Here is a 23094-nt window from a genome sequence, read left to right on the forward strand (position 1 = left end):
GAGTTAAACGATACAACTAGAAATAGTTAAACAGAAAACTAGTGAACTCTAAGATAAATATGAGCAAAATATTCATATAGCACAGAGGCAAAAAAAGATTGAAAAATAGAAATGAGAAGTCATGGGAATGAAGGAAAGAATGGAAAGGGCTAATTGATGTGGTGAATAGGAATTTAAAAAACAGAGAATATGCAGAACAGGTGAGGGAATATTCAAAGTGACAATGACAAACTTTTTTAGGATGGGACAAAGATATGAATCTTCAGATTAAAGAAGCAAAAGGAGTCATGGAACAGGTAACATAAAAACAAACCTACATTTAGATACCTTACGGTGAAACCAAAGGCACAAAGAAAAATCTTAGAAGGAAGCAGATCTGGCAGATCACCTTCTGTGAAAACAATAGTTAAATTGATAGCAAATTCCTAGTAGCAAGAGGTATAAATCCATGTAATAATATCTTCAATGTTCTGAGCCAGAATATATGTCAGCCTATAATTCTACACCAGCGACGTCATCACTCCAGAGTGAGGCAAAATGGACAAATTTCCACGCCAACAAAGAGATATAGAATTAATTTACCATTTCTAGATTGATACTTAAACCCCTGAAGGCAATACTTTAAGAAAAAGAAAATTGTACGCTGAACAAAGTGAGAGACAAGAACCAACTGTGAATAAAAAAAAAATCCATGACTATGTAACAAATCTAAAGAGGCATTAACTACGTAAAACCTTGTCATAATGATGAACATAAGGGCAAGAAGAAATGTGGATCTCAAACACTTAAAATCAATAATATTTGAGAAGGAAAGTGGCTAGGGAGATTTAAAACAGAATGTGGTTTTGGGGCCATAGTCCATCTTCCCACCCTCAAAAGATTTTATAAAGGATTAATTGCACAAGCATGAATATTAAAATTGTAAAAGTGCCCACCCAAAATAGAAGTATATAATCTACACATCAATAGGACAAATACAAAGGAATGACGAATCAAACCAATAGAAAGAAATGAGGAAAGAGAAGCAAAAAACATGACTAATAGCAAAATTTAGACAAATGTATCAATAGAAAAAAAAACTTAGAAAAACTTAGTTAAAACATAAATATTATCCTATTATGTGAAAGGAGAAAAAACAATGAGCTTAAATAGATGATGCAGAATATTTGAAAAGAAATGAGTTGGAGTAAATAGGTAAATAGCAACAATAGGAAGGAAAGTGGCATGGCTATTCATATCTGTCGAAGGTAAACTACTTTGCTAGACAATGGTAAAAGGAAGAATGACAAAAAGAATAATACCATAGTTCTGAATTTGTTTAAATTTAACAGCAATATTTCCAAAATATGTCAGCAGTAATTAACAGAATTCTTGGAGTAACTTGAAAAATACACAATGATGAGGGAGATTTTAATACAACATTCTCAACAATTGATAGGTCAAATGCATAAAAATTTAGTATGAGTGGAGAAGATCTTAGCTACACAATTTATAAGCTTGTTCTAGTAGAAGTATGCAGATTTCTGCATCCAACTGGTAGAGAATACATTTTCTTTTCAAGCACGTAGTAACCACATACAAAACCACAAAGCTGTATGGATCCATAATATAGAGACAACATTCTTTGATCATAGGTGGTGAAATTAGAAGGAACACTATTTATGAACAAAGACCAAAAACACATTTCCAGGTAGTTAATTGATCGAGGAAGAAACTGTAATGTGAAAAGTCTGATAGAATGTATATCATCAGCATCATCATCAAGAACAAAATTTATTGGGTAGAACTAACAGAGACAGTACCGATAGCAGGAGTGAAAGCCTCGGGTATCCATCACATACTAGGGTTCCCACTACAGACCTTGGAGACAGACAATGATTCTGAGGCTGTGGGGTCTTTGTTCTGCACTAGCATCTTTCTTGGGGTTGGGATCCAGGAGGAATATGGCATGGAGATTGTTGGCCTCTGATCCTCTTTGCTATGTTAGCATTCATTGCTTAGAAGAATACAAGATTGTCCCATGCATGGTAAAGAGGCTGGGTCTAAGCCTTGTGATTATCACTATATGATATAACTTGATCTTTGGTCTCAGCATCTTAAAAGGATTGATTGTCTCAAGGACTTGCAGTAGCTAGTTTCCAAAGAGATCTGTAATCATTAAAGAAATTAGAGCAGCAATTAGAATTCACCTAAGACATCAGACTCATAAGATTGGGCAAAAAACCACCAACTATTTAAGACATAATTAATTTCCATCTTATACAAATTGTTTCAAAGAATAGGGAAAGTGGTATTGAGCACTAGTTCATTTTATGAATTTTGATTCCCAAACCAGGCATTTCTTTTAAGAGAAAGAAATGTACATAGATTAATCTCATTTATGAACAAAGACCAAAAAAGCCTAAATAAATGTTAATAAATCCGTTAGCACCCTAAATTTATAAATAAATAATCACATAAACAATAAAATAATTTCTACTCTATACCATTTATTTTAGGAATTCAAGGATAATTTAACATTAGTCAACCTACTCATTTAATTTATTGCAATAACAGATTAAATAGAAAAAGTAAAATTATCTCAAAAACACACTAATCATTATTTCTATTCATCACAGTACTTAAAGTCCTAAGGCTATAAAAAAAGGTTTAGGGGGGGAAAAAAGAGAGAGACACAAGCAAAGATGGTTGAAAATGAAAGAACAAGTTTTCCTTTTCATACAAAAAAAATCAATAAAATCCAGGAGAATTCACAATTAGAAAATTTAACAAAGGTACTAGATATAAGACTAATATATACAAAAATTAATGAAAACAAGCAATCAAACATTTAATTTAAATACATACTATTTGTATTAGCAATTATGTGGAACCTAAGAATATTTGTAAAAGAGCATATTTCAGGAAAATTAATTTTTGTTGAAGGGAATATATAAGAATATGTTTTTTAGCTGGGCTCAGTGGCGCATGCCTATAATCCCAGCAGCTCGGGAGGCTGAGGTAGGAGGATCGAAAGTTCAAAGTCATCCTTGGCCACTTAGCGAGGCGCTAAGCAACTCAGTGAGACCCTGTCTCTAAATAAAATACAAAATAGGGCTGGGGATGTGGCTTAGTGATTGAGTGGCCCTAAGTTCAACCCCTATTATCTCTCACCCCGGGCCAAAAAAAAAATATGATTTTTAAAAATGGAAAAATGTTCATATATGAGAAAATACTCAAACTCTTTAAGTTAAGATTTTCCCAGGTTATTCTATAATACAATACAATTTCAGTCAAAATCCCAAATACCAATGCCTGTAGCAGAAGATACTATTAAAATTCATGTAGAACCACTTAGGGCTAAGTATTGCCAAATAATTTTGAATAATAAAAATAATATGGACAATATTAATAATATGGGGATATTTACCCTGCCAGACACTGTAGGTCTCTAAAAACGAAAATAGTGTGATATTGGTGAAAGGATAAATAAAATAGACTAATGGAACTGAATAGAGTTTAGAAACACCCATAGGGATGGCATTATAAATCAGAGAGAAAAGATGAGACATTTAATTACTGGTGTTTGAACAATTGCCTAACCATTTCAGAAAAGATAAAATTAGATCCTTACCTTTCACTGTGCACAAAAATAGCTTCCAGATGGGTTAAAGCCTTCAATGTGAAAAAGAAAATCATAACATTTTTTAGAAGGAACTTTAAGAGAGTATCTTTTTCACTTTAATAAGGATGGGGCTTCTTAAGTAATTCACCAAAAGCACAAAAACAAAGGAAAATACTGTTGAAGTCTGTTAACACAAGAAAAATATCTGGATGATTAAAAAATAGGCAAGAAACATACAAAATAAAATAAAATAAAGGATACAAGCAGAAAAGTTACAGAAGAGCAAAAGCTAGGTGGCATATATAGGCAGCATAAAACATGTGCTCAGTCTCTCCAAGTAAGTAGGGAAATGCGAATTAAGTTAAAGCCACAGTGAGATACCATTCTATACACACTGTATAAGAATTTTTAAAAAATAGATGCTAATAGTGATTGTGGGAATCTTCAAACTTTTCTGGTAGAAATTACTGTCATCCGGTCATTTTGCAGGGCCATTTTGCCATACCCCACAAGCTGCAGATGAGCACACCCCAGGGTCCAGCAGCCCTGCTGGTAGGTGTCTGCTCAGATCAGTTCTTATGAATGTGCAGCAGGAAAGGGTACAGAAGAGTCTAATTCATTGCTATTTGCAAAAGCAAAGAGAGACAAGCTAAATGTCCATCAGTAGGAAAATGCATAGACAGGTGCCTCTTCCATGCAATGACTATTAGAGGGCCATTGGATGAATGAACCAGTTACTACCATCAACAGGTCCTCTCAAAAGCATAGCACTCACTGAAAAAAAAAAAAAAAGCAAGTTGCATGAAATATGTGAATGATACCAGAACAACAGCAACAACCCCAGCAATAGCACCCTGCCCTGGTACCTAACACGCCCCAGGGCCTGTCCCAAGTGTGTGTGTACTGATGCAGCCTGCTCCATGGAGACACTATGAGGGAGGCCCTATTACCATCTCCATTGTACAGATGAGAATTTTGAGGCAATCAAATGTGCATGATGGTATTATTCATGCAGCATTCTGAAACCTGCAGAAGTAGTATATTTTTCTTCTGGATGCTCACATGTGTATAGGGATAGTACATGTCAAACTGAGGGGAGTGTTTGTTTGGGGGAAGGGAGGAGAAGGGAGAGAGGAACAGAGAGGCCTTAAACACATTATTTCCTTAAAAAAAAAAAGAGTCTGAAGCAAACTAGACGAAATGTTAACATCTGCTATGCCTCTTACATTGAGGCAGGGGTACAAGACTGATATTATTTTCTCTCTGTTTCAACATCACAATGTAAAATTTGAGAAAAAAATAGATAACTAAATTTTAGAAAAGAAAGAACACAAGATGGTTTAAACAAAAAAGTCGGTGGTTAGACTGGGTGGTGAGGCGAATCTGACCTGCACCCCCATAATCATGGAAACATGGAATGGAAAATTGCAAAGCAGGAGGAACAAGTGAGAATAGAGTCCTGCCTCTTTGCTTATTACCCATGAGCCTTTTGGCAAGGTATTCAACTTTTCTGTTTCTTCATTTGCGAGATGGAGTTAATAGTATCTCCTTCTTGGATTGTGGTGAGGAATAGCATAAAAAATTCATGTTAAACAACCAGCAGTGTCTGATAATAGCGTTTGGCACTGTTTTGTAGAAAAGGAGCCAGCTCTAAGGAAGTCTGAAGCTGATATCAGGGTCCCGGTCACAGGCCTTCTGCCAACTGCCATGGTCAATGTTCCCGATCAGGATGAATAATAGGGAACAGCAAGGCAGAGCTTTGGGTCTACGGATGTGGGTACAAATAGGTTGACTGGGATAAGAACTCCAGACAAGGGCAGAAACCAAAAGTCCCATTATGGGACCTGGGCACCAGCCACACGGGAGGCCAACCCTTGCCTTGCCAGAGACTGGAGGGATGGAAGGAGCCCTTAGATCTCAGTGGGGAGCCGCCCTGGACTTTGCTAGAGTTCTTTCGGTGGGGGGACCATTGAGGCTTGGAGTTGGATCTTTCTTCTCTTCCAGTCTTTTGTGACTGTCTTGCTTCTGTGCCTACAGGAGAGCGTAGGCTGGAAAATGAAAAGGATAACTTTGAAAAGGGAGCTGAAGACAAGTTCATGTTGGATGCCCCAGATTTGGGGCAGCTGATGAAGATCAATGTGGGCCACAACAACAAGGGGGGGTCCGCGGGTTGGTTCCTGTCCAAGGTAGGTTTCAGGGCATGTCTATGGTCTGTGGGGCCTGGGAGGGGAGAGTCCGGCTCTTCAGAAGGTCTATCTGTGTCTACTCTGCTACCCAAGTCCCCTGGCCAGCCACACTGCTCTATGATGGCCACCAAGGCTTCACCCTTGTTAGCACCTTCCTAGAAAGCTGGGTTCTCTCATCAGACTTAGCCAGAGCCTAAGCATCCTTCAGGACTCCACTGTGAAACTTTCCCTGATTCTGGTGGGAGGGAGGAGACCCCCTGGACTCCCCAGTTGCCTTGTGAGTGTGTGGAGATCTGCTAAATGACAGCTGACCCTCCCCACCAGTCTACACACAGGGACTCCAAGATGGACTTCACACGGTCGCCCAGATGTTCTTAGCCCGTGCAGGAAGAAGCGAGGTCTGCATGGCTCACCATCATTTCGGGGTGCCTGTGAACCATCTGAGAAGAACAGGGAGGGAATGACCCCTGTTCGGAACTTCATCTTTTCCCTCCCCGTCTCTGTGGGGATTTCATCCTTCTTGGCTTTCACATCAGGAGGACTTGCCTTGTGATGCTGGCATGTCCCACCATCACAGAATATGGTTGGCACCACTATGGACAGGCCCTTCCTGGCATCATCTGTCCTCCAGGGACTAGCTCATGGCCTGCACTTCCCTTCTCAGCTCTCAGAAGGCCAGCCATGCCTGTGGGCTTGTTGGCAAGCGGAGAATGTTCTTTGAGTCTATAATGGCTCTTGCTTTTTATTAGGTCATTGCTTTTCTCTCTCTCTCTCTTTCTCTCTCTCTTTTTTCCTTTCTGCCTCTCCTTCTCTCCCCCTCTCTCTCTCCCACACACACATGGGTGTTTCCATCATTCACTGAGAAGGGTGCTTCTCTCTCTCCTGCCTTATTTAACAGGTGGGTCCTCCAGGCACATTTTGGGAGGCCCCCCAGTCCCTCAGCCTCACCAGCCAGGCTCACGTGGCAGTCCCTTTGGGAAGTTCCTGGATGGCCATTTCCATTCATCACACTGTCAGTGGCTGACCTGATCACCAGATTCTAGGCTCCTCTGTGCCCTCTGCTTTAACTCTGCTTTATCCCAGTTAGGATCAGAGCCTCGCCTCCGGCCTGAAATCCTGGCTTCCAGTCCTTCGTCTCAGCTCTCAGGGCACTTCCTGCCATGTTTCTTAGCTCAATTTTCAAAAATGCCCTGCAGCAATGAATGGAGGGACAGTGGCTTGGGATTCAGCAGGGGGTGATTGGCAGTCATCCTTGTATGGTTTTTGTGAGGTTTCGGGGCGACAGCTGCGTCCTGTGATGAGCTTTTCCTGGGCCATGAGGAGACAAGAGTGCATTCTTTCCGTACCCTCAGTGACTGGAGGACTTGGTGCACCTCTTCATCTCATTCCTTCCTCTTTTCCTTCCCAGATTGTCATTGAAGATATTGGGAACAAAAGGAAATATGACTTCCCCCTCAACCGCTGGCTGGCCCTGGATGAAGATGATGGCAAAATCCAAAGGGATATCTTAGTGGGCGGAGCTGAGACCACAGGTAGAACTGGAAAGCTGAGCCCCCATTGGCTAATATTCCACTTTCTGCCTGAGAGTCAGTGTTCACACCTGCAGGTTTGGAGGTGTGTGATCCAGCAGGGGCCAGACAGTATTTCTCCTGCTCCTGAAAATGTTTTGTCCCCTTGGGCTGCAAACATGAGGCTCTGTTCATACCAAAGGAGCTGGAGCAAAGCCCCTGAGTAGGGGAAGTTACCCACTTCTGATGTGTGCACACTTGATTTACATGTGTATGTGTGGAAGGGGGTTGAACCCATGCTAGGCAAATGTTCTACCAGTGAGCTACATGCCCAGCCCTTTTAAAATTTTATTTTGAGACAGGGCCTTCCTAAGTTACCCAGGCTAGCCTCAGATTTGTGATCCTCCTGCCTCAGCCTCTCCTCACATGGAATTATTGGCATGCACAACTATGCCCAGCTAATTTAGTTTTAACTCCTTCTAATATGAAGTGCTTTCTATATGCCAGGCCCTCTAGCCACTTGGCCCACCTAGTTTCTTTCAATCCTCATAGCAACACTATGATATAGGAATTTTATCATCCTCATGTCACAATTGGGAAAACTGAGGCCTGTAGAAGTTAAGGAACCTATCTAGGTTGGTACTTGGTCTGCCTCCTAAGGTCTTACCCACTGTGAATTTCACAAAAAGCCTCCAAGTCCCAGCATGGCTGAGGAGGTCATGAGTGTTCCAGGATATCAATGTCATGCACATCTGAGAACACCTTCTGCTGCAAAAGCCTCCAGGGCTCGCCCCTGCACAGAGATGAAGTCCACACTCTGTCGTGTAATATGCACATTGCTCCACCATTTGGTTCCAGTTTATCTTCTCAGCAGAATCTTCCAACACTTCCCTCTCCCCACAGCGCATCCGTGAAACCTTTGGCTCTTTCCCTTTCTGGTGCTCACACAGGGGACTCGCTGGCTTGCTTTACTCTCCTTACCCTTTTTCTTCCTTTGTCTTCCAAAGCTGCTTTCTCCTCTGCTTGTAATGACTGTTATCTTTTCTCTGTTTTTCAAATTCCCACTCCCAGTCACTTCTGAGTCTCCTTGACCTCCCTGGACTGCATCATCTCATCCTGCTTTTGCACAGGCTTGGGTGGCTACGGCTTGCAGGAGTCAGATGTACTGAAAACTGTGCACTAGGACAGATCCCTGCGATCTTATGGACTGCGTTACCATTCCTTGTCTCCCAGTGATGGAGAAAGAGGAGAAATGCAGTCGCTGGAAATTCCCATAACCAGGCCATGGAACTACATCTGGTAGGAGAATGCCATTCACCCATGTGCCTTGGGGCAATGAAGCTGAGACCCACTCTGTTTTAGATCAGTGGCCTTCCCTGTCTATCTTCATGTATTCCTGAAGGCCTGGTGTCTAGTAAGCACTCTGAGCGCTGGATAAATGCTTGTCAATCCAAAGAAGGTGCATCTGTGTAAAGGAACGGTGCCCAAGGAAGTCTGTGTGTTCTCTTCCAAAGAAGTTTGGGAGTTTTATTTCTCGAACGTCATTGGATGAGGGTGTGGGGTAGGGTCAGGTAAGGGGTGGGTGAAGGAATCAAAAGCCTAAAATGCCAATTGCCTTAGATCCCAGAATAGAATGAATGACCCTAGGCCCGATCTCAGTAGAACTTCCTGCCCAAATGTTTGCCTTTGGTGTTTTCTCTCACTCTTCCTCATTTAAGAGTTTAACTCTCCTCGCTGTCTCTTCCCCAAAATTCCACCTCCTCCCAATGCCTCCTGACTGATGCAAACTCAATATGGCCCAAACATTGTCCCCCTCTCCCCCAAACCTCCCCCTCCCACCAATTAGGTGATGAACGAGGACAGTGGTGCCCTCTACCAAAAGTTGTGTTTTTAAGTTATTGGCAAAACAGCAAGTTAAATGAATCAGATGGCTCAGGATATAAATCTCCATTAGTGGCGCTATTATAATTAGATTAGACATAACAGAAGCCATGTGACAGCTATTCATAAGGTACACATGGTAATTAACATCAATAATTAGTATTATTCTTAGCCAGCCCAGGATCCTCCTCCCCTTTGTTGGTTTCTTATGATCAGCACTGGCAGTTTCCTGTAATAATAGACACGGTTTATTCTCAAACTCACATACACTGACATACAGACCCTGAAATGATGAAATGAGGTTGAGAGGGACATCGGGCATGGTCCAAGGGAGGAGGACATGAGGGGACACGAGCTATATGGAAGATGGGCATGCTAGGGTGTTGTGGGCAGGAGGGAAGAAGGGGGATGACATACTGCAACTCACGTTGAACCCTTTTCTCCTGTTTGCACACCAGCTATCACCTACATTGTCACCGTCTTCACGGGGGATATCCGGGGAGCTGGGACCAAATCCAAAATCTACTTGGTCATGTATGGGGCCAGAGGAAATAAGAACAGCGGGAAAATCTTCCTGGAGGGCGGTGTGTTTGACAGGGGCCGCACGGATATCTTCCACATTGAGCTGGCTGCCCTGCTCAGCCCCCTGAGCCGGGTCTCCATTGGGCACGGCAACGTGGGTGTCAACAGAGGCTGGTACTGTGAGAAGGTAAGAGGAGGATTCCATGTAGCTTTTCTTGATCCAACCCCCTTTAACTTGTGAGTGCAAACTCGAACCTGTACACTACTTCCTACTTCCTCTGGACCAGTTACAGAGCACATGGGCAGTCCCTTTCATTGGGCATTTTGGGTGGTCACATGTCCATCCAGCTTGTCTTCCTGGTGGTCAGGAATGGGGGCTGTTCTCCAAACAGGGTAGGTTAGCCAGAGGGCTCAGTTGGTGGTTATAGACCATCCTGCTTCTGGGGATGGTACTTTCACTTCAGATTATAAACCCCTCAATCAACGACCATCTTAAAGATATGTTTGTATTGTGGAATATTTATATGTTGAAGAATATGTATATATATTCAAAGTAAAATATGGGTTATAATTTATTGTTCAATTTTTCCATTATATAATCTGTGGCTGTTTCTTGATTTTTGCCACTATGGATATAGCGCAAGAGTTTCTCAGGACAGAAGTTCTAGGTCATTTGGCAAGGGAATCTTCAGCTTTACAGGACAGTTTTTTTTTTTCCCAGAATATTCCAGATTGTTTTCCAAAGTATTTGTGCTTCTTTGCTGTCCTCTCAGTCACACAGAAGAGACATTTTGTTCCATGCATCCTTGTCAACACTTGCAATTGTTTTGATCTTTACCTGGAAGTTGTCAAATGATTTTATGGCAGTTTTAATTTTTATTTTTGTGATTACTACTGAGATTGAACATCATCTTATTTCTTTATTGGCCATTCATGTATCCTTTTATGTAAAATTCTTGCTTTCTTCTACAGGCCAAACTTAGTGATAATGGATTGCAATTTTATAATTTTTGTATACTTTTAGAATTGACTTGCTGACATTTAGTGTGTAATTTTTCTTTGAATGTTCTTAAGTGGCATTGACCTTGAATTTTCATTTATCACATAGTCCTTAACTGGTTTGAATCCTAGAATGTTTCATTTTAAAAATTATCTTTGTTGGAGTATAATTAGTATTATTTTATCTAGAAAACACTGTGTGATTCCATTTTTTAAAAAAATTGTTGCGATTTACTTTACAGTACATGCTCAATTTGTGTATAATTTTCTAAGAGTTAGGTTTAAAATCTTTATTTTATTAAATTGAATAGGTTACTTTGGTTATTTGAATCTTTTATGTACTTACTGACATCTTTTTCTGCTTAATCTATCAATTACCAAGAAAGATGTGTTAAAATTTCCCACTTCAGTTGTGATGTTTCAATTTCTCCTTCTACAACTGATAATTTCTGCTTGGTATAGTTTGGGACTGTGTTTTTAGGCATAGAAGTATTATAGCCTCCTAGAGAATTCAATCTTTGCCATTATCTAGTCTGATAGGATCCATCTTTTAATTGGCCAATTTAGTTCATTTATACTTACTATAATTGTAGCTATATCTGTCTTACATTTACTGTTTATTTTATTTTTTTAAAATATTTCTTCTAGATGGACTGTTCCCCTGCCCAACCCCTGCAACTTAGTGTGTTTTATGTTGCTACCATAGACTGGGTAAAAGAAAATTTTTTTACAAAATAAATTTACAATTTATTTAGCTCATGATTTGGAAGCCCAAGAGTCTGGCCTCAATATCTGCTTAGCATCTGGTGAGGACCTTCTTGCTGGGCCATGACATGGTGGGAGGCATCACGGGGAGAGACAGAGGGTCTTAGTTAAGGTCTTTCCTCCTCTTATCGAGCTATGGTCCCATTGGATTAGGCCCCCACCCTTACAGCCTCACTTGATTACCTCCCCACAGTCCCACCTTTAAACACTATAACTGCATTAAGTTCTACCTTTAACCTTACAGTGGGGATGAAAGTTCAATGTAAGTTTTGGTGGGACATCCAAATTGTAATATCCCATTTGGGTGGTTTTCCCATGCACATTTAATATGACAAACCCTAAATTTAATTAATATGTCTCCTCTCTTCTTGGGAAATAAAAGCACCTTAAAAATCACTAAATGCTAACAACCCCATATCTAAATTTCATGCTGTTTTTTTCCTAGAATTTTATCTTTATTTGGCATTATTTTAAAATCCACACATTAGATAGCGTGGATTAGTTCAGATCTATCTACCTCCTTGCTGGTTTGCTTGCTGCTGCTTCTTGCATTTCAGACCTTATGTGTGGTATCAAATTTTTCCTTCCTGCAGTACATTCTGTAGGAGTTCTTTTGATAAAGGACTATTGTTGGTAAACTTTGTTCATTTGAAAAATGTTTTTCTTCCATCCTCACTATTGAAAGACAATTTTAGGATATAGAATTCTAAGATGATTCTCTTCTCCTGATATCTTCTGGCTTCCATTAGTCTAATTGCTATTATGGATCTTTTGTCTCTTGTTGCTCTTGAGATCTTCTCTTTGTCTTTGGCATCTGGTACGTCTCTTCAATATGTCTAGGTATGTATTTGTTACCCGTCCAATAACCAGGCTCGTGGTAACTGATTCCTAGGGGAGACTATTATTATTTTCTTTTCTGAGCAAAGGCAGAGGAGGCAGGCTTCCCTTTGCAGATTTCCCCTACCTACCTTTCATCTAAGGGAGCAGCTCCTTGAAGTGCTTCTGTTCACATGTGTTTCCAATCCTCCACTAGATCCTCCACTTTGCAAGTTCTTCTCAGGTCCTACCATGTGCTGCCATGTGTGACTGTTAATTTCTTTGTCTCTTGGTCTTCCTCCAGGGCAGGACAGACCTCAGCATTGAATGCTCTGAATTCTGCTGGCTCTTATGGCTTCCTGTAAATCCATGGCTCACCAATATACATAAAATGAAATTTCATGTTCTTTATCCAGTATGTGTGTATTTGCAATGGTGAGGGCTTTCATTCTACCAGTTTTTCTGGACTACCTAGTCCAGAAGTCAAACTTTTAACAAGCACTTTCAAGCACTCAAACTTTTACTATTTTAAGCATTTTATATGGTTGTACCTATGTTCAGGGGAACCCCAAGAGGTGAGGAGACACATCAGGCTTTCAGAAGTTGGCTATCATGTTGAAAAAAACCCAAAACTAACCAACTCACACACACATGTAATAACCAGAGCACAATTGAAGAGTAAACTAGGAGGTGACAACTCTGGGATTCGTTCAGAAGAAAGACTTATAAGTAAATTTTATAAAAATTAGACCTTTCTATGCCCCCAGAGTACCCTGCATAGGTGCCTTCCAACTTTGTCTAAGTATGAGTGCAGTTCTGAATATGTGGTTATATAGAATCTTCCGCATCAAAGATGGAGTGAAGTTACAAATCCCTGTGGACCTCAGCCAAAAATAATAATTCTGAGATTTGTAGTAAGGATGGAAAAGACCCAAACTGATAATTAGGGCTAGAAGCATTTATATTTCTTTTCTGCCCCTAACTGTACAAACTTGGATATTTTATTCTCCTTTCTGGACCTCAGCTTTCCCATCTGTTGAATGAATATGGGGGTGGATTATATTAGCTGCCAATACGTTAGTAAAATGTTTAAGGGAGCTGCCTCTGTGCCCCTTCACTGGCACAATCTCCAGGGAGAAGTGATTCTCTGGGAGAATGAGGAGGTATGCAGTTCCCCACCCCATCTGTAAGCTCCCCTCCCCTTGGTGCTTCTTACAAGTTAAGGTTCATCATGATGCTCAGATAATGAGGATTAGGTGAACTCTCAGAGGTACCTGGGTATATTTAAGGGTAAAAATTCAAGTTAAAGAAGTTAGAATTTGCTATCATATTGAGAAAAACAAACTAACCAACACACACATACTCACACACACATACACACACACAAATACCAGCTAAGGAATAAATACTAAGACAGTGATTAGTCAAAATAGTTGACCCATGGGAGAGTCATATAGACTTCAAATTTAAAACAGGGTAAAGCTTGGAATTTAGTAATATGAATAGTCAAAATTTCTTTGTTGAGAGAAGATTCTACAGGGTGCCAGGAACATTCCTTTGACTATCCACAATGTGAGGAGCCTGAGCTGGTTAGACTTTGGGTTTTAAATAAATGACTCCAGAGTGTGGGCAGTGATGGAGATGTAGGTGAGAGGCCCAAGTGAGGACACAGCCTGCAATAGGGCAGCTGGGTTTGTATTCAATTCCAGATATTAATTAGCTTTCCTGTGATTTGCCTTCTTCCTACAAACAATTACAGGGAATTAATTGGGTAGTCTTGGTCATTTGGTTCAGATTAGCCAAGATTTCATGACAAACATACAGAAGTAGGGTGTTCAAGAGGGTGTTGCATACAGAGGAACAGGCTTGAGAGCTGAGCTAGGAGATTGGAGGATGGACGACACCTACTCTGGAAGACTCATTGGAGGAGGTCTTTCTCAATCACAGATTTAATGAGACAGCAGAAGTGGCATTCATGGAAGGTCCTAACACAGACATCCCTTCCCTTGGGTTGAGGGGGCTGGTGAGCTTTGTGAGCAGGTCCCCCCAGGACGCCCTTCCCCTCTTTCCCGTATCTTCCCTTCACTGGCGCTCTGCCCTCCCAGGTGGTGATTCTGTGCCCCTTCACTGGCATCCAGCAAACCTTCCCCTGCAGCAAATGGCTGGATGAGAAGAAGGCAGATGGGCTGATCGAGAGGCAGCTCTATGAGATGGTGTCTCTCAGGAAGAAGCGGCTGAAGAGTAAGTACAAGAGCCCCAGAATCTTCCAGCAATACCAGGATGTCAGAACACTGTCAAAGGCTTTGAAGGGGTCCACGCCTGCTTCTCAATTCTCCTCTACAGAGACTGGGAAAGAATCCTTTAGGGGACTCAGTTCTACAAGGTACAGACCATACAACGTCACACACCTGGAACTAAGACTGACTCCAGGTCCCCAGATTGGAGAAGTGGCTAGGGGTTAAACTGAGGGATTCACTCTAGTGCACTCTGAATATACCAGGGAGGGTGGGCGGAGTCAATTCTTCCACCATTTAAGACATACCACCAGTAGGATTTACCACCAGTAGGCTTTGTCTGTAAAAAAGACATGGAAGAACTCTATTTTTAATAGCAGGAATCCTCAGCTTTCTAAATATAGCCCTTCTTATACTGGGTTTCTGAGAGTGGGACACACTTGCCTGTCACCTGCTGTTCGGTCGTGATCATTTTCTCTCCTCTTTCCTACTGGTAACCTGAAAACCCTTCAGTTGATGTTTATGGTGCACCTTGATCTGTCTTGCAGAATTTCCTTGGTCCCTGTGGGTCTGGACCACGGACCTGAAGAAGGCTGGTACCAACTCTCCCATCTTCATCCAGATTTATGGACAGAAGGGGCGGACAGATGAGATTCTCCTGAATCCCAACAACAAGTGGTTCAAACCAGGTGTCATCGAGAAGTTTAGGGTAGGAGAGAACTGTGGTGAGGTGGGTGGGGAAAGGAGGAAGGATGTGGCAGGTATTCAGAGAATCTGATTTTCTAAGCCAGATTCGTTGTCAACCAAGTTTGAAGACGAAATGGAGAGTTTACCCCCGCCCCCGGCAAGGGGTGACACATGTGATGATTTATAGGCAAGGGAGTGAAAGGGAGACAGTTTAGATCTGCCCTTCTTCTGAGACTGTAGGAATCAAGCCAGGGGGAACAAGGATGGAATGAATGGTTTTGAGCATCTAAGAATTGAGTGACTGGGGGATAGAATAGAGACCCCGAGCACAGTGAGTGTTAGATCATCCCATATGGGCTGAATTGGACAGGAAGGGTCAAATTTAAGGAAAAGTCTGAATTTCAGGGCATTTGAAGGGAAATGCAGCTTTAAAACTTTCCAGTACATATGTAACTAGAACAAGGGTCCCCCCTCACCCCACTGAAGTGTGGCTTTGACCTTTTGGTAGGAATAATTTGTAATTTGCCGTCTTCCCTCGGAGAACCCCATTGGTGCCTTATTCTAACACTCGATTCATTGCTCTTTATGTATTTGTCTTTCCTGCCAGATTTGAGCCCCTAGGGAAAGGGCATGGCTTTGGTATTGATCTTTTTGTCTGTTCCACTGCCCAGTGGAGTCCTGGGGCTGTGGGCCTGTGCTAATTTGCAGGGCTGTCATATAGATTTTGTTACTGGAATGTTATTGCTTGGAAGGTTTTCTTTAGGCTGCATCCCACTGTGGGTCAGTTATTTTCGTTCCGTTTCACCAGCCCAGACTGAACCTCAGTTTTACATGGCTGTCTCTCCCCCATGGGCCTTTGGCTACCAGGAACAGGAGAGGAATGAGGGTATTGGGGGAGGACTGGAAGCCCATTCATCCTCTCGAGGGAGAAACAGCTCCCATGGCCGGCTGTGAGGAGACAGGCATTTCCCCAGCCATGCCTGCTCAGACCTGTTCATTTCTCGACACAGATTGAGCTCCCAGATCTCGGCAGATTTTATAAGCTTCGAGCATGGCACGATAGAAGGAGTCCTGGTTCTGGATGGCATTTAGAAAGGGTGAGATGCACCACCTTGAGGGTTGGGAGAGGAATCAGAATTGTCCCTCTTTGTGACTGTAAGTTTACTCTCTATTGGAAATAGAAGTGGAGAAGCGTGGACATGGGCCACAGGTACTTCCAGATGGCTGGGGAGAAACCTTCCAAAGCAGACTGAGAAAATGCTCGGGCGCCCATGGGGCCTGCATATCTGTCCCAGTTACCCATATGCTAGGCAAGTGTAGGTCTCTAGGGGACCAGGGGGAGAAATATTAACCTGTCTCTCCGCCTTCCGCAAGGGTCCTCTCCAGGAGATGGCCTTGGCCTTTCTGAGATGAGATAGCAGAATGGTGACTTCGGGGCATGGGTGAGAGACTCTGCTACCTGAAAGTCACCTGCTCACCCTGGAACTTCATTTTAGATGACCCTGATGAACACTCTGAATAAGGACAAGTATAACTTCAATTGCAATCGCTGGCTGGACGCCAACGAAGATGACAATGAGATTGTGAGGGAAATGACCGCAGAGGGCCCAACCGTGCGGAGGATCATGGGCAGTAAGTACTGATCACTGCCCATCCTGGGGGAGGCCGTGGACCTTCTACTTGGTGTGCCAAGGGACACTTGAACTGAACTGATAGTGTTGTCCACTCTGCGTCATCAGGACCCCTCTGACTGCCAGAGTGGGTTCTGAAGTTCCCAGCTTCAAGACAGGCTTGAAGGAGCCACCTTCAAGGCTTGTTGCTCCCACTCGACCATGATGGGTGTGTTGGGGAGGGAGGGGAGGTCTTCGGGTCTTCAGGCTGGCCATGGGAGGGTGAGAAGACTCTGCTCTAAACAGTACTTCTCCAGAGCTGCCTTGAAGTTAAAGGAAGTGTCTTTTTATTCCCTTCAAATTATGAAATGCAGAGACTGATTCCCCCAAAGGAAGGCTGGATGTGGATTCTTGCAGCCATGCTTGGCTGCTACCCGATGAGCCTCTATCTCTATTTGAGGCTGGTAGGAGAGGGACTTAATTTAGAGTCTAGCAACCACATTCACAGAGCCAAAGGGAAGTCATTTTGCCTCTAGGTTATAGTAGCAGAGTGTTGGCAAATAATCAGCACATGTTCTGTCCTTTTCCCATGGCAGACACTACTAAGTGACATGACATTCTCTCTCATTGAATCTGAGATGAGCTTTGCAGCCATCAATATAGCAATTCAACAGACACTACCAACTGATCAGAACTGACATGTAAGATAGCATGTTTGTTATCTTTGTGGCAGTTGTTAATCTTTTCAATAGTAAAGTAATATTGCAAAATCACAAAAAGCTAAGAACATACAGAAAACAATGTCACCCATGGTTCTAGTAACCCTACTAAATATTGCAGAAACATCAGTTCACGGGTGATCATGTGGTACTTATGAGCACTCTGCATAGACACATGCACTAGAAGCGCCCTCTGTATTTGTTGAAGTTATTTGATATTAGAGTTAAATGCTAAGTGTGTGTGTGTGTGTGTGTGTGTGTGTGTTTGTGTGTTTGCATCTCCAAATAGCAAATATCTCAAATGAGATCATCCAGTCTGTTAGTCTAATTAGGCAATACTTATAATTAGTAACAAGTTTCCTCTGTTTTATGGTTTCTTCATTTTTAATTAAATATATGACTATAGAATATTTGTGTTCAAAGCCCCTTATACTCGTCTGATGAAGAATTGAGGAAGTTCTTGCTATGATCACATAGTTGGTTAGAGACAGAGTGAGACCTAGAACAGGTCTTTGATTCCTGGTTCAGTGACTATTCCAAGACACCACTTCTGCCTTTTCATATTCAATAGTGGTTTGCTTTGGAAACAAGGCTATAATCTTTCTGTGAATATGATAATACCATATGCTCCAGTTGGGACGTTATATCATATGTAGCCCACCAGGGCAGAGATGCTCCTGTTCTTACCTGAGCTATCCACTTTGTGCACCAGAATTGAGCTTGTAGGTAGGTGTGAAGAACTGGGAGGGCCTCGTGGGACCTAACTGCTTTTCCAAAGCCTTCTAACCATTCTCATGATATGAGTTCTGCAGTCTCTGCTTCTAAAGTTACCTGGTGCTTTCATTCCTGAGCCTTCTGTGGTGTTACCTATAGCTCTGATCCACCACCTCTTCTCCAGGTGTTCTCAAACTTCAGGGCATTCTCATCTGGGGGCTTGTCGAAACACAGATTGTGGGGTCCCACTGAGAGTTTCTGATTCAGTGGGTCTGCAGTGGGGCCTGAGAATGTGCTTGTCTCACCCATCCCTAGGTAATGGCAATGCTGCCCCTGGGGAACCACACTTTGAGAACCGCCAGGCCAAGGCATGTGCCCCTTTTCCGTGGCTCTCACCTTCCACGATTTTGATTTCTGTATCTGTCCCTCCTCCTATCTTTGGTTCGTGAATGTTGTCTAGATACAGCAAGAGGTAAACTTCCTGCCCAGGCAGTTGGGATTAAACTTTGCAGATAAAGTGGCATCTGAGCCAGGCCTTCTACTCTAATGGCTGTTATTTAGTTTTTGTCTTCTGTGATTCTATTAAAGAACTATTTTAATGTGGAAAAAAAAATCTGGTGATTAGCCTGGGCTGAGGCTGCCTGCCCTGCTTGTAAAGGCAGTTTGACATCTTCCAGGGGTTCTTGGCAGTTCTTTGGAGCCCCTACCGACTCAAATCCCCAACTCCTGTTTCCACCCACTGGTATTTCTCTGGTGCTTGGAATACACCTATGTCCTTGTCCAGATCTCCTTTTCTGGTCTGGATGCTTCTTTGTAGCACTCAACAGAGCTGATGGCCAAAATATCCCCCTTCCTCAGTTGCTACCAGCGTGTGATGAATAATGTACCAGGATTCCCGGGAAGCCCTGGGGTGCGGAGTCTTGAACTCATGTACATTGAGTAAATACCAATTTAAAATCAATTCTGAGTTTGGAGTTGTGTGTCCCCAGTTTACTTATAAAATAATGGCCAGCCAAATCAGCAATTAATACCATGCCTGGGAGCCGAGAGGCTTTGGGGAGTGATCATGCTGATTAACGCAGACCAGGAGACATGGACAAAACATGCAGAGCAGCTCACAGTTTATTTCCACCTTGCCTTTCCCTCGGGAGCCCCAGGAGGCAGCGACATCAATGAGATCAGCATTTTCCACTGTGATTAGACACTGCTGATGAGAGGGCACTGGACTTGAGTGCCAAACGAGTCGCTTCTCGTTAATCAGACTGAGCTGTAATTTTTAAATTAAAGTACAAGAGGTTTCTGGTACTTACCCATGTGTTTAAAGTCTTTCACTGCTGATGCAAGCAATGCAATTGTTCTTAATCGTCCACAGACTTCTCACCAGGAAATTTTGGGACCTCTGTGGCCCTTGGGCCCCAGGGGACCCCTGCAGAGAGGGAGGACCTCCAAGGACTTCCAATTGAATGGACCTTGGAGGTCCCAAACAAAGGGGGCTGGAATTCCTAGGCAGAAGAATTTCTAAATTCCCTCCTCATTTGGCTTCTGGGAATTGCCTAATCCATAGAGTTAAAACTGTAGAACTGGCCTTCATCAAAATTCTGATGGGAGGGGAGGCTGGCATCCGGGTCTTTCCTTCTCTTTTGTCCCTCAGGTTTCTACTTTCTGGTTTTCACTCTGGTCAGTGCAGATCATTCCTCTTAGTGTTAGCACAGCGTGACAGCGGAACACAAAGACTCACCTTCACTCATCCAAAGGCTGAAGATGCAGGGTGCACAGCTTTGGATTGTCAGGGGTCGATTAGAGGGGCCAGCGCTGGTTGGGTTTTGAAGGCTGTGGCCCTGCGAGCTGGCAGGGGTGGGTTTTCCTTGGACTTTAACTCATGGTTTAAGTGTCTCCTTATGCCTGCTGTTCTCAAGGCAGGTCTCGGATACAATGATTCTTCCCCTTTTTTTCTAACAGTGTTTTTGCTACATACATAACTGTTTCCTTGTGTACACACCTGTTTAGTGGTCCAATTTATCTTTCAAATATGTCTATGTCTCCAAATAGAAATGGGTACATTACTGAAAACCTAAGTTGGGCATTGAATTAAACATCCTGGTGGCTTGTCTCCTTCCTAATATAATTCCAAACTCATTTTAGATGGATGGCCAATGAGTAGGGTCCATTTCTAAAACAGCTTTATTGAGATAAAATGCATGTGTCATACAATTTGCCTGTACAAGGCAATGGTCGTCAGTACATTGATACAGTCACCCAGCCATCATCACTGCCTCCAGAACAATTTCCTCTCCCTTAAAAGAAATTTCATACCAATTAGGGGTCATCCCATTTCTCCACCTTTCCCTTCAGTCTCTGACAAACACTCTGTCTCTATAGATTTACCCATTCTGGACATTTCATGGAAATGGAATTATACCATATGAACTCTTGCGTTTAACTTCTTTTAATTAGCATGTTTTCAAGGTTCATCCGTATTGTAGCACGTATTAGAATTTCATTTCTTCTTATTTGCTGAATAATATTCCATTGTATGAATGTAACACATTTATGTGTTCATGAGCATTTAGGTTTCCACCTTTCAGTTATTATGAATAATAGTGGCATGAACATTTATATACAAGATTTGTGTGGACCTGTTTTCCATTCTCTTGGGCATGTAGTTAGGAGTAGGAGGGCTTGGTCTTATAGTTACTCTTTGGTTTACTTTTTAAGGCACTACTGAACTGCCTTTTAAAAAGTTATACCATTTTATATTCTCACTGGTAATCAAAGAGAGTTCCCATTTCTCCACATCTTTACCAACACTTGTTATTCTCCTTCATTATTCTTTTTCAGGAATGTTTTGGTTATTCTGGGTTCCCTTGCAATTCTATGTGAATTTTAGAAAGTCCAAAGTCCACTGGGATTACGTTGAATCTGTTCACCAGTTTGGGGGTATTGACATTTTGACAATGTGAGATCTTAAAATCTATGGATACAGGATGTTTCCATGCCCATGAATTGAAATCTTTAATTTATTTCAACAGTATTTTGTAGTTTTCAGAGAATATATATTTCACAGCCAGGCATGGTGGCCCATGCCTATAACCCCAGTGACTTGAGAGGCTGAGACAGGAGGATCACAAGTTCAAAGCCAGCCTCAGCAAAAGTGAAGAACTAAGCAACTCAGTGAGACCCTGTCTCTAAATAAAATACAAAATAGGGCTGGGGATGTGGCTCAGTGGTGGAGACCCCTAAGTCTAATCCTTGGTACCCCCATCCCTCCCACCCAAAAGAATATACAGAATATATATTTCACTTGTTTTATTAAATTTATTCATAAATATTTTATTCTTTTTGATGTTTTTGTGAATGAAAATGTTTGGCCTGGGAAGTTTTATTGCTAGAGAATAGAAATACAATTGATTTAGGTATATTGATCTTGAATTCTATAATTTCGCTGACTGAATTCATCTGTTAGTTCTAACAGTTTTTAGTGACTTTCCTAATACATGATCCTACATCTGTGAATAGTTGTGATTTTACTTTTTATTTTCAACCCGGATCCCTGTGTACTTTACTTGCCTCACTGCCTTGCCCCAAACCTCCAGTACCATGTTGGATGTGTGGAAGTGGTGAGAGCGGACACTCTTGTCCTATTCCTGATCTTGGGGGAGAGCATCCAGTCTTTCACCATTGGGTGTGATGTCACAGAAGAACTTCATGAGTTGAAGTTGCCTTTGTTTCTGTTTTGTCAATGACTTTTATTAAGAAAGGGTGTGAGATGTTGTCAAATGCTTTTTTTGCATGACCATGTGATTTTTTTTATTCTATTGGTATGATATAATACATTAATTAATTTTCAGAAGTCAAACCAATTTGCATCTCTGAGATAAATTCTATGTTGTCACAGTGCATAATTCTTTTTATATGTTGCTGGACATGGTTTGCCAGTATTTTGTTGAAGACTTTTGCATCTGGATTCATAAAAGATATTGGTTTATAATTTTCTTTTCATGCAAAGTCTTTGTCAGTTTTGGTAACAGCGTAATGCTGGCCTCATCAAACGAGTTGGGAAGTGTTGACTGCTCTTCCATTTTGGCAAGAGTTTGAGAAGAATAGGTGTTGTTTGAATTTATGGTAGAATTCAGTGGTAAAGGCTTCTGGGCATGGGCTTTTCTTCGTGTGTAATTTTTTGATTAGGGATTTAACCTTTTTGCTTGTTATAAGTCTATTCAGACTGTCTGATTCTTTTTGAGCCCATTTGGTGGATGTTTTTACTTTTGACCTACCTATGTCTTTGAATCCAAAGTGTGTTCCTTGGTAGATAATAGTCAGGTCCATTTTCCATCTTACAAATCACTGTATAATAAACAGTTCAATTTTGTTATTGTTATTTGAATTCTAATAGCTTTCAAGTTACATCACTTCATTTTTCCCTTTCTGCCTGATATCTAGGTGAGCTGATAAGAAAGCCTAGATCCTTTGTCCCTTGGCACTGGTGAAAGGTGGAAATCACATAAGCCCTGATCTAGGCCTTCATCTCTGCACCTAGTTTTCATAAAACCCCAATCTCCCTGATGCCTCAAACTATTTTTGGACCTTCGTGGGAGCCTGTCAAGCTCTCCTAAGAACTCCTCATTGTGTGACTAATACATCTTACGTTTGCTCTTGGCCCATGTGTACCTCCTCAGCTTTAATGTCCAAGCAAATCTGGGGCGGGCAGACCCATCCCATCTCTGCAGGACGACCACCACACTCTGCCTTTTGATCGAAATGCTAAGTCCATTTACATTTAATGTAATTGTGGATACAGTAGGATTTATATCTACCATCTTGCTGTTTTCTGTATTTCCATGGTATTTCC

At 41.9% G+C, this 23094-nt stretch overlaps 1 protein-coding gene across 3 annotated transcripts in view; it reads left to right on the plus strand.

Annotated features, from left to right (window-relative positions):
* The window catches only part of Loxhd1 (lipoxygenase homology PLAT domains 1), a 137767-nt gene that overhangs the window by 33812 nt on the left and 80861 nt on the right, over positions 1–23094 (plus strand). For all 3 annotated transcript variants that reach the window (XM_077792369.1, XM_026414511.2, XM_026414512.2), the window contains exons 6-12: positions 5642–5790; positions 7199–7322; positions 9638–9888; positions 14387–14522; positions 15064–15224; positions 16213–16299; positions 16699–16834. In XM_077792369.1, coding sequence (XP_077648495.1) covers positions 5642–5790; positions 7199–7322; positions 9638–9888; positions 14387–14522; positions 15064–15224; positions 16213–16299; positions 16699–16834 — 1044 coding nt within the window. The remainder of the gene's footprint in view (positions 1–5641; positions 5791–7198; positions 7323–9637; positions 9889–14386; positions 14523–15063; positions 15225–16212; positions 16300–16698; positions 16835–23094) is intronic.

Source organism: Urocitellus parryii, chromosome 13, assembly GCF_045843805.1.
Source record: "Urocitellus parryii isolate mUroPar1 chromosome 13, mUroPar1.hap1, whole genome shotgun sequence".
In the NCBI taxonomy this organism is placed as follows: domain Eukaryota; kingdom Metazoa; phylum Chordata; class Mammalia; order Rodentia; family Sciuridae; genus Urocitellus; species Urocitellus parryii.